Raw genomic sequence first — 13,326 nt, forward strand, 5'->3', positions numbered from 1 at the left:
ACTCCAAACTTGATCCAAGATGTAATGCTATAACATATTGTGTTTCTTAAGCATTATTTTTCCATCTCACCCTATTTCCATAAAGCCATTGAGTTGCCATCGACAAAGTTTAGTATCAATCTTATGCTACACAACAAAGGGGCTTGAAACCTCCTTGAAACTGCTTATTTTATGGCTTTTGATTGTTTTACTATTACAAAAGCTAATAAATACTTGCAATACAAAATGTTAAAGTAAGAGGGTGATAGAGCTTCAATTTACCTCCAAAGCATAGTTATCCATCATCAAGGCTCTCATGCTTCTATTTCAAGAGCTTGCTTAGCTCTCCTATTCATTCCATTTGGCTTGTTCGGTCAAGCTGTCAATTGAGTCAACTTCTTTTTATCTTACTATTATTTTAATCAAACTAGCTCGCATTAAAAAACCTATATGTATATGGACTTTATTGCTCTTAGGCTTAGAGTCCTCCACCCTTATTAAAGTTCACATGTGTAATCACTTCCAAGCTTATATCACTCTTCTAGAATCCTCCAAGATTCTCTTCTAGAACCTTCTAAAATGTTTTAGATTCCAAAATCTTTTAGAAGTCTCTAGAAGATACTAGATTTTTCTGGTGTCTATTGTATCCTCCATCATCATTTTACATATCATTAATTTTTATTGTCAAGTGTGACCTTCGATCTAAATGGCTTGAGATTTCTTCATCGTGGCCATAGCCTAACCTTGATCTTCTAGGGCTTCCTTTTTTAGCTTGGAGGATGCTTGGTCTTTGGTCCCCAACTGCAATTTCTTTAAATTTTGCTTCAACGATGTTCCAAGCCTCGTGGATTCCTTCATCACCTCTAGTGCTCCTAGAGTTGTTTTCTTTGGAGGTTGAAGGTTTCTGACATGCTTCATTGAGTTTTCTTGATGGCTATTATTCAGTGGCTTTAATGGCTCCATCTCTATGTTATTCAAATGAGATATTGTCATGCTTCTTTTGTGGTATTCTTGCCATTCTATGAATGACCATGATGGCCAGAGCAACACCTTATCACTATCTCATACAAATGAGAGATTCTCAAGTGATGGGATCAATATCATCAGCATCACACATGCATTTTGAAGGCATGTATCTATCATCCATGTTTCAAAAGTAACCCATGCAAAAAGTGGTAACCCTTGCATGATGTAACGTCTTGACATGACATGATCAAGAAAAGGGGTGAGAAATTTCTTTTTGTCTTTAAAAGGGGCTACCAATTTCTATAAAAAATTGTAGTTAAATAGATAAATAATGGCATGCAAATGAGGTGATTGTAGGTTGGAATCTCAGGTGCACCATGTAGGGGTTATTAAGGTCACATAGCATGGGTTACTAGATTTCCTTAAGATGCATAAACTACTCTTGTCTATTGATCCCATCTCCTTTACTTGTGTGAGACAATGACAAGAGATGCTGAGAGGTATGTCATGTTCTTTGGTGGCTTGGATGGTTCTATTCAACTACTAGGAGCAAAACCATGATCTAAGAGAGGATATTAGTGATGTACATTTCATGGGTGCCTTCTTTTAGGCTTTGTATTGGGAACCTTTAGTGCTTAGTTGGGTAGCCCATTTAGAGCTAGCTCATTTGTTTGGGTCTTGCCCTAGAATCTATCTATACTCCAATCCTCTTCCATTCATGTTACATCGGATCACACCCACTTGAAGAGAGGGAGTCTAGAGGTACTGCTCGTCACCATGTGCCATTCACTTGCGTGGTCTGTAGATCATCTCTTGCATTATGTCATGGTCTCCATTGCTCGGTAATACATTGTTTGTTTGAGTTCTTGTATTCTCTCTTTCATTATTCATCCTTATCAATGATTAGTAGTTGTGATTCTTTTGATTTTGCTGTTCATTCTCACACTTAAAATTGTAACTTCAATAGCATTCAACTCACATGTGATATCGAAATACTCAAATTCCTCAAACTAGTCATTTTTAGGTAAAGGGATCCATACAACAGTTACATAAGTAACATGCACACTAAATATTAGAGGCTCTACTTTGTGGTTTATTTCTAGCCATCATAGAAATTTGGAATGTACAAAATTCATTAAGGAACCCACATGAGCACATTGTAGCTAGGAAACTCATTAGCACTTGCACAAGGATAAATCCATCACAAACAAAGCATGGTTGTGTAAAATGGGAGTGTAGATGTTACTTCACTCTTCATACAATTGTCTCCAAAACATCAAGTGAATTGGCCTACCATGACTACTCAAACAAAAGCATGTGCAAGTCAAGATTGCCCTATTTTCCTTTGAATGCTAGATTGCTTCTCAAGTTTGGCTACTATATTCAAGGAATGTTTTAGATTTAGTGCTCAAAGATTGGATACTAGCTCATATACCAATGTTATCAATCAGTGGCCTTGGAGAGTGTGTACTAGATAACTTACAAGTACTAAAGTCAACCCGTGGCCTTAAAGATCATAATTTATAAATGATGGCTTCCCAATGGATAGATAGGTTACTCTCATTTACACATCGATACAAGACAACATAAACATGAGGTTGCTTACCACACTATCACTCATCTGCCTTAATTGACTAAGACACACTCAAGACTAAACATTACGTACATTACAAAGATGAAATGGACAAGAACAAGCAAATTTGTTAATCCTTATATTCATCATAACATTCGATACAACGGATTGGTGATGCAAGATATATCCTTTATCTAACATGGACATTGAGCAAGTCTTAACTTTGTTCATTGGGCGATGACAACCATCATTAAATGATAGATCTATCTACCATGTGCCTTGATGACTTCCACTTGTACACACCATCCACTCAAGTTACAATGCTCGATTGAGGATGAATCTACAATCCTAGGAATGATTTCCTACATTTGTTGCACCAGATTGATGAAGAGACTGTGATCCTAAAAATGATCCAAGTTTGAATGTGATTTAAACGTGTAACATTCCCTTCCAAATATTTCCAAAAATCAACAAGATAATAATGTTGCAATTCTTCATAAGCATCCATGTTAGAGGAGGCCTCTATGCCTTTGCAATGGACCAATAAGCATATAACATCCTCTACGCTATGATCATGGCCATGCCAAATATACGTGTCACAACTAGACCTTTCTAATAAACAAAGTCAACACCGTTCATAGCAAGCATGAGGCTTAAAGAAGCTGTCACATGCAATCCACTTTACTTGTATGTTGTTATACATCTATAATGTATGGAGTAAAGCAAGTGGTACGTCTAGCAGCACGCTAAGAGTAATATCTAGATTCTAGAAAGCCTCAAAGAACCTTAACCTCGAAAAGTAAAAAGGCAATCTACTTGGAAAGGACCAGAGGCACCGCATTATGCACACACATCACAAAGAAGACGCCCAAGTAACATAAATGTTATAACTTATTACAGAGGGGAGACACGAGTCCCAAGTTGCAACATTATACGGGTTATTATCTAATTACACTAGTAAGTAATGTTCAAACATCTGTCACACTTCAAGTAACCACTACCATCAAAAGCCATATTAGCAGCGCTCTCTCTCTCTCTCTCTCTCTCTCTCTCTCTCTCTCTCTCTCTCTGTGGTAAAGGACTCCAAACCATGGCTACACCACGAGGGACTGGGAAACCAAACAGTTGGTCGGCCTAATTTCTTTAGTAAGGCAGATCACAGAGTAAAAGATGGCCTCAAAGCATTGAGCTTGAGTATGGCAAATGATACCATCAGTAGATATGGAGAGTGAGTTTCAATCAGGGTGTGTTTGTACCATATATGTAGTGCACCATATATACACTACACATCACCAAAGATGTATAGATGGAGAGGGAGATCGAATCAGGGTTTGCTGTATGTAATGCATGACCATGACCTGCTGCCATGCACTTATTATTGCAACCCTGTTGATGCATGCACTCACTGTCTAAATTAGCTTTCCTGGCTCCATGTGTGTGGAGAATGATGTCAACTAGGCCTTGCCCTTTTCTGACCAGTTGATCCAGCCGTTGCCTCAGCATCATTGCTAGAGTTAGTCCCATTCATATCATCCAGCGCTCCGGTATCGATGTGGTCGACGAAGGACGTCGACATGTCCGAGTAGAGGTCCACCACTTGGGAAATGTTGCTATTCAATTCCTTGATCAATGTCACATTCCTGGTGAGATTTTCAGGCATCTTGGATTCATGATTCTGGTTGATCTCCCCAATAAGCACCCTGTTCTCATCCAGGATCTTCTGTACTTTGCTGAAGCTGCTGTTAAGCTCTGACCATACTCGGTTCTCTTCTTCGGCAGACAGTGCTACTGATGGCTTGGTGGATGATGGAAAGGAAGGGCTTTCCTCTGTGTCCATGCTCTGCTCTCTAGTCTGATGAGAGCCGATGCCTTTGAAGCGGCTCTGTTATAATGTCAAAAGAAAAAGGCTGGAAATTGAGCAATCAAGGGGGGTGAATGGGGCTCTCTCTGGGACTCACAGAAAACAGCCTGAAAGGTGCAAACCTGTGTATGAGCACTCGAGAGGTGAATGGAAGAACAAGCAGTGAGCTTCCGTGAGAAAAACCACACACATAGAGCTGTGGGGGGGGGGGGGGGGGGGGGGGGGGGGGGCGGGGGTGGTCACATCGCTTGATATGAGACAGCCATAGCCATGGGCTGATGCGATCTGTATCTGTTCAGAGAAAGCATATGCATCCACAACAACTCTTTGCCCCCTAAAACAGACAGAACTGTTGCCAAAACTGGAAAGTGGCTTCCATGGAGAAAATCTGATATTTGCAAACAAAAAGGGGGGGAAAAGAACGAAAAGCGGGAAAAACCACAGAAGAAACTGAGCCTAAACCACAGAAGAAACTGAGCCTACCTGAGAGAGAGCAGACGTGCGCCATAGCTGAAGATGCTCGACCCGCCGGAGGAGGCAAACTTGCCCGGAAGGGCGACCTGGGGACGATCTGGGGGTAGGGACGACGACGGAAGCTGCTGGATGGGGAAAGGTGGGGCAGACGGAGCCCCCTGACGGACTGGGGCAGGAGCAGGAAAGGGACTCGATAGGATGGAAGTCTACATATAGCTCGAGCAGGAAAATGAAAAGGAAACATCCCGAAAAAGGCAGGCATGACCAAAACTGTGGTCGCTGACGGACGCAGGCTTGACGGCCCCAGTCGGCGGATCGACGGTAAATCTGACGGACGGCAGGGCCGGGGGCGGTTTTAAAAATGCTGCCACTATTTTGTATTTTGAAAAGTGCGGCCGTCTGCGGGCAACTGGCTAAAAGATCTTTCGGATCGTTTGCATTGTGGGACCCACGGACGTCCCCCCTGCCCAATATTTCCACCAATCGCGTTGCTTCGATTGATTCGTTTAACGCGCCCGTGAGTCGTACCCCGAATAAAAATCTAGATAAATATCAATTTTGGTCCCTTGGCCCTTAGGGCCCAGGGGCCAATAAACTGCCACAAAAATTGGCCCGGCCCCCCCCCCCCCCCCCACCTTAGGAATGTATATTTAAAGGCTCAAGTAAAAACCCTGATTATTAATGAAGATTCTTTAAAAGTACGATCATACATGCTGACTACTTACATGTGGGAGGAAAAATATCTTCTATCTACTTTTGTGTGTAATGCACATTTACTTTTGAAAAGAGAAGTCAATTCATCTAACTTGATGCAATTGAGTTCTTCTGCATAGCTTCTTTAATATTTGAGGACATACTTTGAAGGCATATATGTTTATTTAGTATGCCAGCCATAAAACCAAAAAATGATACTTATGTGTGAATCCTCTTGCCATATGAAGCACATGTCTTAGGACATCAAAAGCCTCTTGCCACATGAAGCATGTCTTAAGACACCAAAAGCCTAATTGTCAATACTAGCATTCCCTACACGGGAACGCTATCTCGCTTCGCTGTCGCCAAGTGGGGTGGGTAATGCTATCACAAAAACATCACATGCTTTACTCTCCTCTACTCGCAACCCCTCTATCTCTCACCCCTTTTACACCTCCCCCCTCTGTATCCACACTCACTCAATCACTCTCTCCCTCCCTCTCTTGCCCTCTCTCTCTCTCTCTCTCTTACACACATGTATAAAAGGCCAGATATGCATTTGCATCCAGGAGTACATAGACTCATATATACATGCAATGACCATGCGCCAAACTTGTAAACTTGTATCCATACTTGCTCAGCACAACAATTAGAAGTAGCTCTAGATGATCCTTGGATGCTACAATAGAAATAACATTACTACAGTGAAATGAACCACAAATGAAAGATATATGAACCACACCGCAAAGATTAAGTCTGTCCAAGCATTACATGCAAGCTCTCAGTATTAATAACCCACACATGTGAAGCAAAGCCTGAAACCAAACTTTGTTTTAAAGACTGCGCCAATAACTTTCCACCACAAATTCAAGTATCAACAAACCACAAAGTGTCGCTCCTTGATTGTGCCTATACATCTACATCCAAATGTTACAAAATTTTTGAAACTTCCCATGGGGCCTAACCAAAATGAAGCTTTCATTTATTTGAGAAATAAATGGAAAATTTTTCACTCTCCAATATAGCATGGCTAGGCGAAGCAAGCCACATCACCACTCTTCGTCTTGTTGATGGTATAGGGGACATGATAGTCTTTCCTCTCTTTCTTGCACCTAAAGTTTTAGAAGCCCACAACGTAAATATAAGCACATCTAACAGCCAACTAATTTTACTTAACATTAAAACAACAATACCTGGCCTAACATCCGCAAACTCTCTCTCTCTCTCTCTCTCTCTCTCTCTCTCTCTCTTGTGTACACATGCTTAAAATTATAGACATGCATTTGCATCTAGGTGTATAAAGACTCACATATGTATGCAATGCCTTTTATGCACCAAACTTGTAAACTTTACCCATACATACTTTGCATGATATCTAGAAATAGCTCTATATGATCCTTGGATGTTACAATTGAAAATAACATTGTACCAAACCATAAATAAAAGACATACGAAATGCATATTTTGTATCCTTGAGTGCAAGAAACCATATCCTTGCTAGCTATATTCTCTCTATCCTGAATCTCTCTCACCATTTTTTGCCTCTTCCTCCCTCTCCCTACCCATCTTCACCCCCCCTCCATTTACGATTCTTCTCTCGTATATTTGTTACCCATCTCTCTTTCTCACATCTATCATCCTCATTCCCTCCCTCCTCCCTTGTTATCTTTCTTCTCCCTCCATAACCTCTATCTCTTCCTCCCTCCCCCCCTTCTCACCTCTCCCTCCCTCCCCTCCTTTATCCCTCTCCTGTACTCTATCTCTCACCCCTTTTACACCTCTCCCCTCTCTATTCACACTCACTCTCTCCCTCCCTCTCTCCCTCTCTCTCTCTCTTACACGCGTGTACAAAAGGGCAAACATGCATTTGCATCTAGGAGTACATAGACTCATATATACATGCAATGACCATGTACCAATATTGTAGTTGCATCCATACTTGCTCTGCACAATAGTTAGAAGTAGCTATACATGATCCTTGGATGTTACAATCAGAAATAGCATTGCTATACTGAAATGAACCACAAATTTTAAGCATATCCAAGCATCAAATACGGACTCTCAACAGTATTAACAATCCACATAGGTGAAGCAAAGCCCAAAACCAAAGCTTACTCCAGAGCCAATAACTTTGTATCATAAATCCAAGTATCAACAAACCACAAAGTGTCACTTCTTGATTACACCTATGCATCTACATCCAAACGCTACAAAATTGTTGAAACTTCCCATGGGGCCTAACCAAAATGAATCTTTCTTCTCTTTGAGGAATCACTAGGAAACATTCCATTCTCCACCACAGCATGCCCATGTAAAGCAAGTCCCATTGCCACTCTTTGTCATCTCGATGATGGTACAAGGGACATGATAGTCTTTCCTCTCTTCCTTGCACCTAAAATTTTAGAAGCCCACAATGTAAACGTGAACACATCTAACAATCGACAAAGATTACTTAACATTAGAATAACAATACCTGGCCTAACATTTACAAACCACTCAGTAGGCATCGTCACAGCTTGATGTAGCGTCACAAAACAACAGAGGCCCTTAAATTCATACGCTGGCCACCCCCTCGATATTCTATCAGTGTGAGATTGTCGAAATCTCTTTTCTTGCTTAGCTTCACCCATATGCACTCGAAAGCACTGAGTATACCCACAATGCACCACCTCAATAAAAACTTGAAGTAAAATCTCTATATTGACATCATCATACAAACACTCAATGACCCCCTTGCATGCATTCTTCTTATAATATCATGCGTTGTCACTGCGCGCAAGATACACTGTAGTTCCTTTTGATACTTAGAAGCTGGATAATAGCCCCATCTTGGAGTAGGCATTTACAAAAGTCAAGCAAACACTTATATACAGTGTAGGAAATATATACTCAAATACCACCGAGTATATGCCAATCGAATATAGCACAAAGGCCATTTCACATATATGCCAAGCAGGGACTACAAAGTCGTCAAAATTCAGCGGATACATCTCTGTAAAAATGTAAGCATATCATTCCACCCTCCAAAAAATACATCTCTGCAAAAAAGCAATGTACCTTATTGCATCTTCTAAAGTACATCCTTGTACACAATGTTCGTCGTGACATTGACAACGCTTCCATTCTCATCCAATAAGACCCTCACACCGCATGAGGATTTCACCCTTGAAAACACAACATACAAGTGTCCATGTGTAAATTCTTGTGTCTTTAAGTAAAGACCAACAACAAACACAACGCCTGGCCTTGCGACTTATTGATCATCATAACAAACGTCAATCGAATAGGAAATTGCCTCCGCCTCATAGTAAATGGAAATTGCAAGGTGCTAGGAATAAAAGTGATCCTGTGAATGAAAACCCATTCCCCTACACTTGTCCCTATTATTATCTCAACATTTATCACCTTTTTATTGAATGCCTTACATATTAACTGTGTACCATTACACAAACCTTTTGCTGGATTTAAGAATCTAAGCAAAATAATAGGTGCATTTATCTTTAGCAACAAAAGATGGGGAGGAAATCCACCCCCAAGATCTAGTGTAGTTAAATACTCTACAAAGTATAAAAATGAGCTATCACCCATCTCTACAATTGAATCTGCACTATAGTACTATATAACTTCTCTTGGCATCGATTGCAATGCACAATGATTCAAAGAAGCCACCTCTATATTCCGCGTTGCAAGTATAGCACGCTTGCTAAAATATGCTCCAGAGTCTCTCACCGTGGACACTTCACCCTATACACTATTAACCAAGGTTTCAATAGAGTATCCTTTTAATACCATGCTCGATGGAATATGTAACTTATCACAATTCTCCGTAATACCCACTCCATCCCCTATCCCTTGAATCCAACTAATAAATCCATTATCTATTATACCACCAACAGTTGACATCCTCATATTCCCAGACAACCTTAGCAACTTAACATACTACCATAAATGAGAGTAACATAGTGCCGCATTAACAATATCTTCACGAGAGCCCTTCATCATGATGGACAAGATCTACCTAAAATCACCTCAAAGCAAAGTAACCGTTCTACCAAATGGTTTATCACAACTCATAACATCTCTTAAAGTTATGTCAACATCTTCAAATGCAAACTATGCATCTGGGAGCCTCATCCCACAAAATAAGGCTCGACTATCTAAACAGTTGAGCAAGATCACTCTAAACATGAATATTACATGTGGATCGATTACATAGATCCAATGGAATTTTAAACCTCGAGTGAGCAATACGACTGCCCTATAGAATCAAAGTAGCAATGCTAGATGATGCTGTTGCTGATGCTATATGCCAATCACTGCGCAATCTAGCAAGAAAACACTTGTAAAGAAATGTCTTTCCAGACCCATCGGGACCATCCAAAAAAAAAACATCCCTAGAGTTTCCACCAATAGCACCTATAATTGCATTATATGCAACTCTCTGTTCATCATTCAACATTGCCCCCATAGAAACACAAATCTATGTTACTCTAGTATATCATATGCATATTCATATTCTAAAAGAGGGTTAGTACACAACTAACTATTCGTTGAGGTTTTGGCAATCCATCAAAGTTAGATAATCTTTGCCCATGATGTCGTAAAAGATCCTGAAGATGCAATAAAGCCATGTTTGATGCCTCTTGTTATAGAACTGCAAAAGATATATGCACATGCTCTAGCTGTAACTTATACAAAATATCCTCTACCATTGCTGACATAAACCTATCCCAAAACTGACCAGGCTGCACAGGCTCACAGAAGACCAAAATTGCAACAAACAAAGCATGCAACTGAGTACCAATTTGTATAGATGCAGCTTCTTCCAAGTACACATCACATTCATCATCACCTTCTAATATGCCCTTTGCAATGCAGGCTTCCTTAAAGGTGTTGTACACCACGTTGCCAAGAGTACGCAAATCATCAAAAGACATGCATCCTCGAGACACTGTCAAGAGCATTCGCAAGTAATAACGCTCACCAGATGTGGGTGGCACAAAGTATATTTGACCACACGTATTTCCACGCTTTCTCTTTGTCCATACCTTTCATTGTGCATTCCACACCCAATACATCGAGAAGTCTTGATAGTGAATAGCTCAAGCTTTTGGATGAATATGATTGCACACAAACCATTCCGTAAGAGTAGTTTTCCTGGTATCTTCATTCTGCATAACATATGATATATTGTCTGTATCTTGAAACACCACACAATTTTCATTAGGCAAGTGCACCTGCAACCATTGTATATCAAGCTTCTCATTGTGCAATGTATAGTCATATATTCGCCAACACGCTTCTGAAGCAGAAACATACCGTACATCTAAATAACTCTCGATCTCATCCACTTCACGAAAGGCCGTACCATTTAACCTTGAGTTTCCAACAGAAAATTTAATGGTTGCACAATCATGTCCCTTGTATATATACTTATACAAATACTTACTAGCTGCCACTGTTGAGTACACCTCAACATTTATATGTGCATTGTATTTTTTACTCAAGGATTGTATGGAACAATCCATCGATTATCAATAATATTACCCTTTATTGTGACCTTCTTTCCATCATCTCATCTTCTATAAACAGGATAGCCAGAGCTATCAATAGTTGTTACATTCACAAACCTCTGATGAAATTTTTTAGTGCATCGACCATTGCGCATGTAAGGGCTCTTGGGATTCATTGCACCGCAAGGATCATGGACATTGCATTTTGAGATAGTTTCAAACAAAGCTGAAAACTTTGCTTTATCAGGAAATTCAACACAAACAAATCTATCATAATGGCATGCTTCAGAGGGTTTAAAAGGGTGCTCCAAAATTAGCAAAGTATGAGAATGTGGTAGCCCCTGCTTTTGAAACTCAATCACACTAACATAGCCTGCAACATTCCCAAATAGATTCCTTTTCAACAATGTATGCATCATATCAGCATGTTTTTTATGAAAGACTTGAGCAGTCAAATCAAGATGATCATAAGCAGTCTGTCTAGGCAACAAAGCATTAGTTATCTCTACCCACTTTGGATTACATGTCATTGTTATAAAGGTTTTCCCTTACTCCCCACTATAGCCATGGTATCTTGATACAACTGATACATGTGCCTTGGCCCACCAATAAAAGAAGATGGCAAAGCCACCCTTTTACCAACAGAGACACCAATAATTCCCTTGGCCCCATCATCCATCATTCCCATCATATCCGCTAAGCCCTTATAAAATTTCGAGCGTAAAACCGATTGATTATGATGACACCAAGCCAACCTACATTGCTTTATACTACAGTAAGCATCAACAATAAATTGTTGATGCAATTGACCACCCCACAACATGCACACCTCAATGTCCTCACGCACTTGTAGTCAAAATGCATAAAATTACATTTGAGTAACACAGTCCTTATTAGACAATCCATATATATTAATTGGAACATTAACACCACTATAAGGTACCTTTACATGCCAACCATCATCACCCATAGGAAAAAGAAGAATGTATAACATTGACATATATGCCCTATGCAAGTTTGAAATAGCAATGCATCATCCATCTTGACTATAAACATGTATGTCTCAACAATCAAGAGTATTCTCATCGCCTTGTCCTAGCATGATAGCCGCAACCTTAGTTGCCACTCAAGTTGAGTATTGTTGATTAGCTTGTTGAACCCCAAAAATAGTCATTCTCAAATCATGCAAGGGATTGTTTTGAAATTGCATATCCATGAATCTAAAAGCTTGTGCATATGCATTGTGTTGACGCATCATAGACTGACTCTCCCCAAGCAAATTTGGCAATAAATTAGTCATAATATCCAATCGATTAGATAATTCATTCTCAGTATCATAAACATAAAGTTGTGCAAATCTTGGCCTTTCCTGTCATTGCACATTAGAAATCAAAGGGCTTATACAATGATAAACGGAGCATGCACTCTAAAGATATAAGAATTGTCCACAACAGACAAAAGCTCATTAACATTGGCACCAAGTGACACAAATGCAAGAGCACTATTATGTGCTCGCATATTATTTTTAAATACTCTACTTTGAGGATGCATACCATGCAACAAATCATGTAATCGCTATGGTGGATATTGCAACGGTGGCAACATTACTTTTCCATTTCGACAACAATGTTTACCAAACAAAATGGACCCTTGCACTTGAGCCTCACATCTCCACAATTTAGCCGAACATCGCTCACACATCTTAGAAAGACTCCCCATGGAATGCACAATCAGGACTTGAAATAGCAATATTATAGTTGCAGGATGAATATCCATTGTAGGCGAAGCATGTAAATGGAGCAAAAACCTCCATTTGGAGGACTAAAGGTTGGAGCATTATTGACATGTGACCCATTAATCACATGATTTCTTAGATTTTGGTGATTTTTAGCATCACAATTATAATCATTAGCAAATTGCTGCTCAATCAAACTATGAAGTCCCTCATGAATCAAGCTACCATGATTTAGAGCCCCTCCTTGCAAAACGTTCTGACACTCAACTATAGTAGAACACATCTCTTTGTGCCCCCTCCTATCATGTTTTGCCATTTGAGCCCTAAGCCTAGCAACATGTCATCGTCTATGTCGCATAGAGTTGAGTCTATGTCTATGAATACGTAACACATAATCCCTACTAGTTGTCCGATGTGAAAATCCCATATTGATTGGATTCTCACAAAGCTTGCACATCAAGAGAGACCATGCATTCTTTCAAGGAGAGACTTGATTGGGATTAGTATTTTCAAAAATACTTAAAAATAGAAT

General features: G+C 39.9%; 1 protein-coding gene across 1 annotated transcript; it reads right to left on the reverse strand.

Moving 5' to 3' along the window:
- Positions 1-3,371: 3,371 nt before the first annotated feature.
- On the reverse strand, positions 3,372-11,750 carry LOC148035205 (uncharacterized). The gene is made up of 4 exons (XM_087680789.1): positions 11,666-11,750; positions 10,272-10,497; positions 4,863-5,316; positions 3,372-4,400 (listed from the first exon to the last, which is right to left on the reverse strand). The coding sequence occupies exons 1-4, from the start codon at positions 11,748-11,750 to the stop codon at positions 3,969-3,971; spliced, it is 1,197 nt and encodes a 398-aa protein (XP_087536915.1). The 3' UTR covers positions 3,372-3,968.
- Positions 11,751-13,326: the final 1,576 nt, after the last annotated feature.

This window comes from Lygodium microphyllum, chromosome 6, assembly GCF_053477565.2.
Source record: "Lygodium microphyllum isolate KBCC chromosome 6, Lygodium_microphyllum_v1.1.10, whole genome shotgun sequence".
In the NCBI taxonomy this organism is placed as follows: domain Eukaryota; kingdom Viridiplantae; phylum Streptophyta; class Polypodiopsida; order Schizaeales; family Lygodiaceae; genus Lygodium; species Lygodium microphyllum.

Coding starts and splice junctions, on each gene's coding strand:
- LOC148035205 (XM_087680789.1), bottom strand. CDS start 11,750: ATGATGGGAATGATGGATGATGGGGCCAAGGGAATTATTGGTGTCTCT. Junction 10,498..11,665: donor TTTGCCATCTTCTTTTATTG/GTGGGCCAAGGC, acceptor TGCTCTTGACAG/TGTCTCGAGGATGCATGTCT. Junction 5,317..10,271: donor CCTGGTCAGTTTTGGGATAG/GTTTATGTCAGC, acceptor AATATTGGGCAG/GGGGGACGTCCGTGGGTCCC.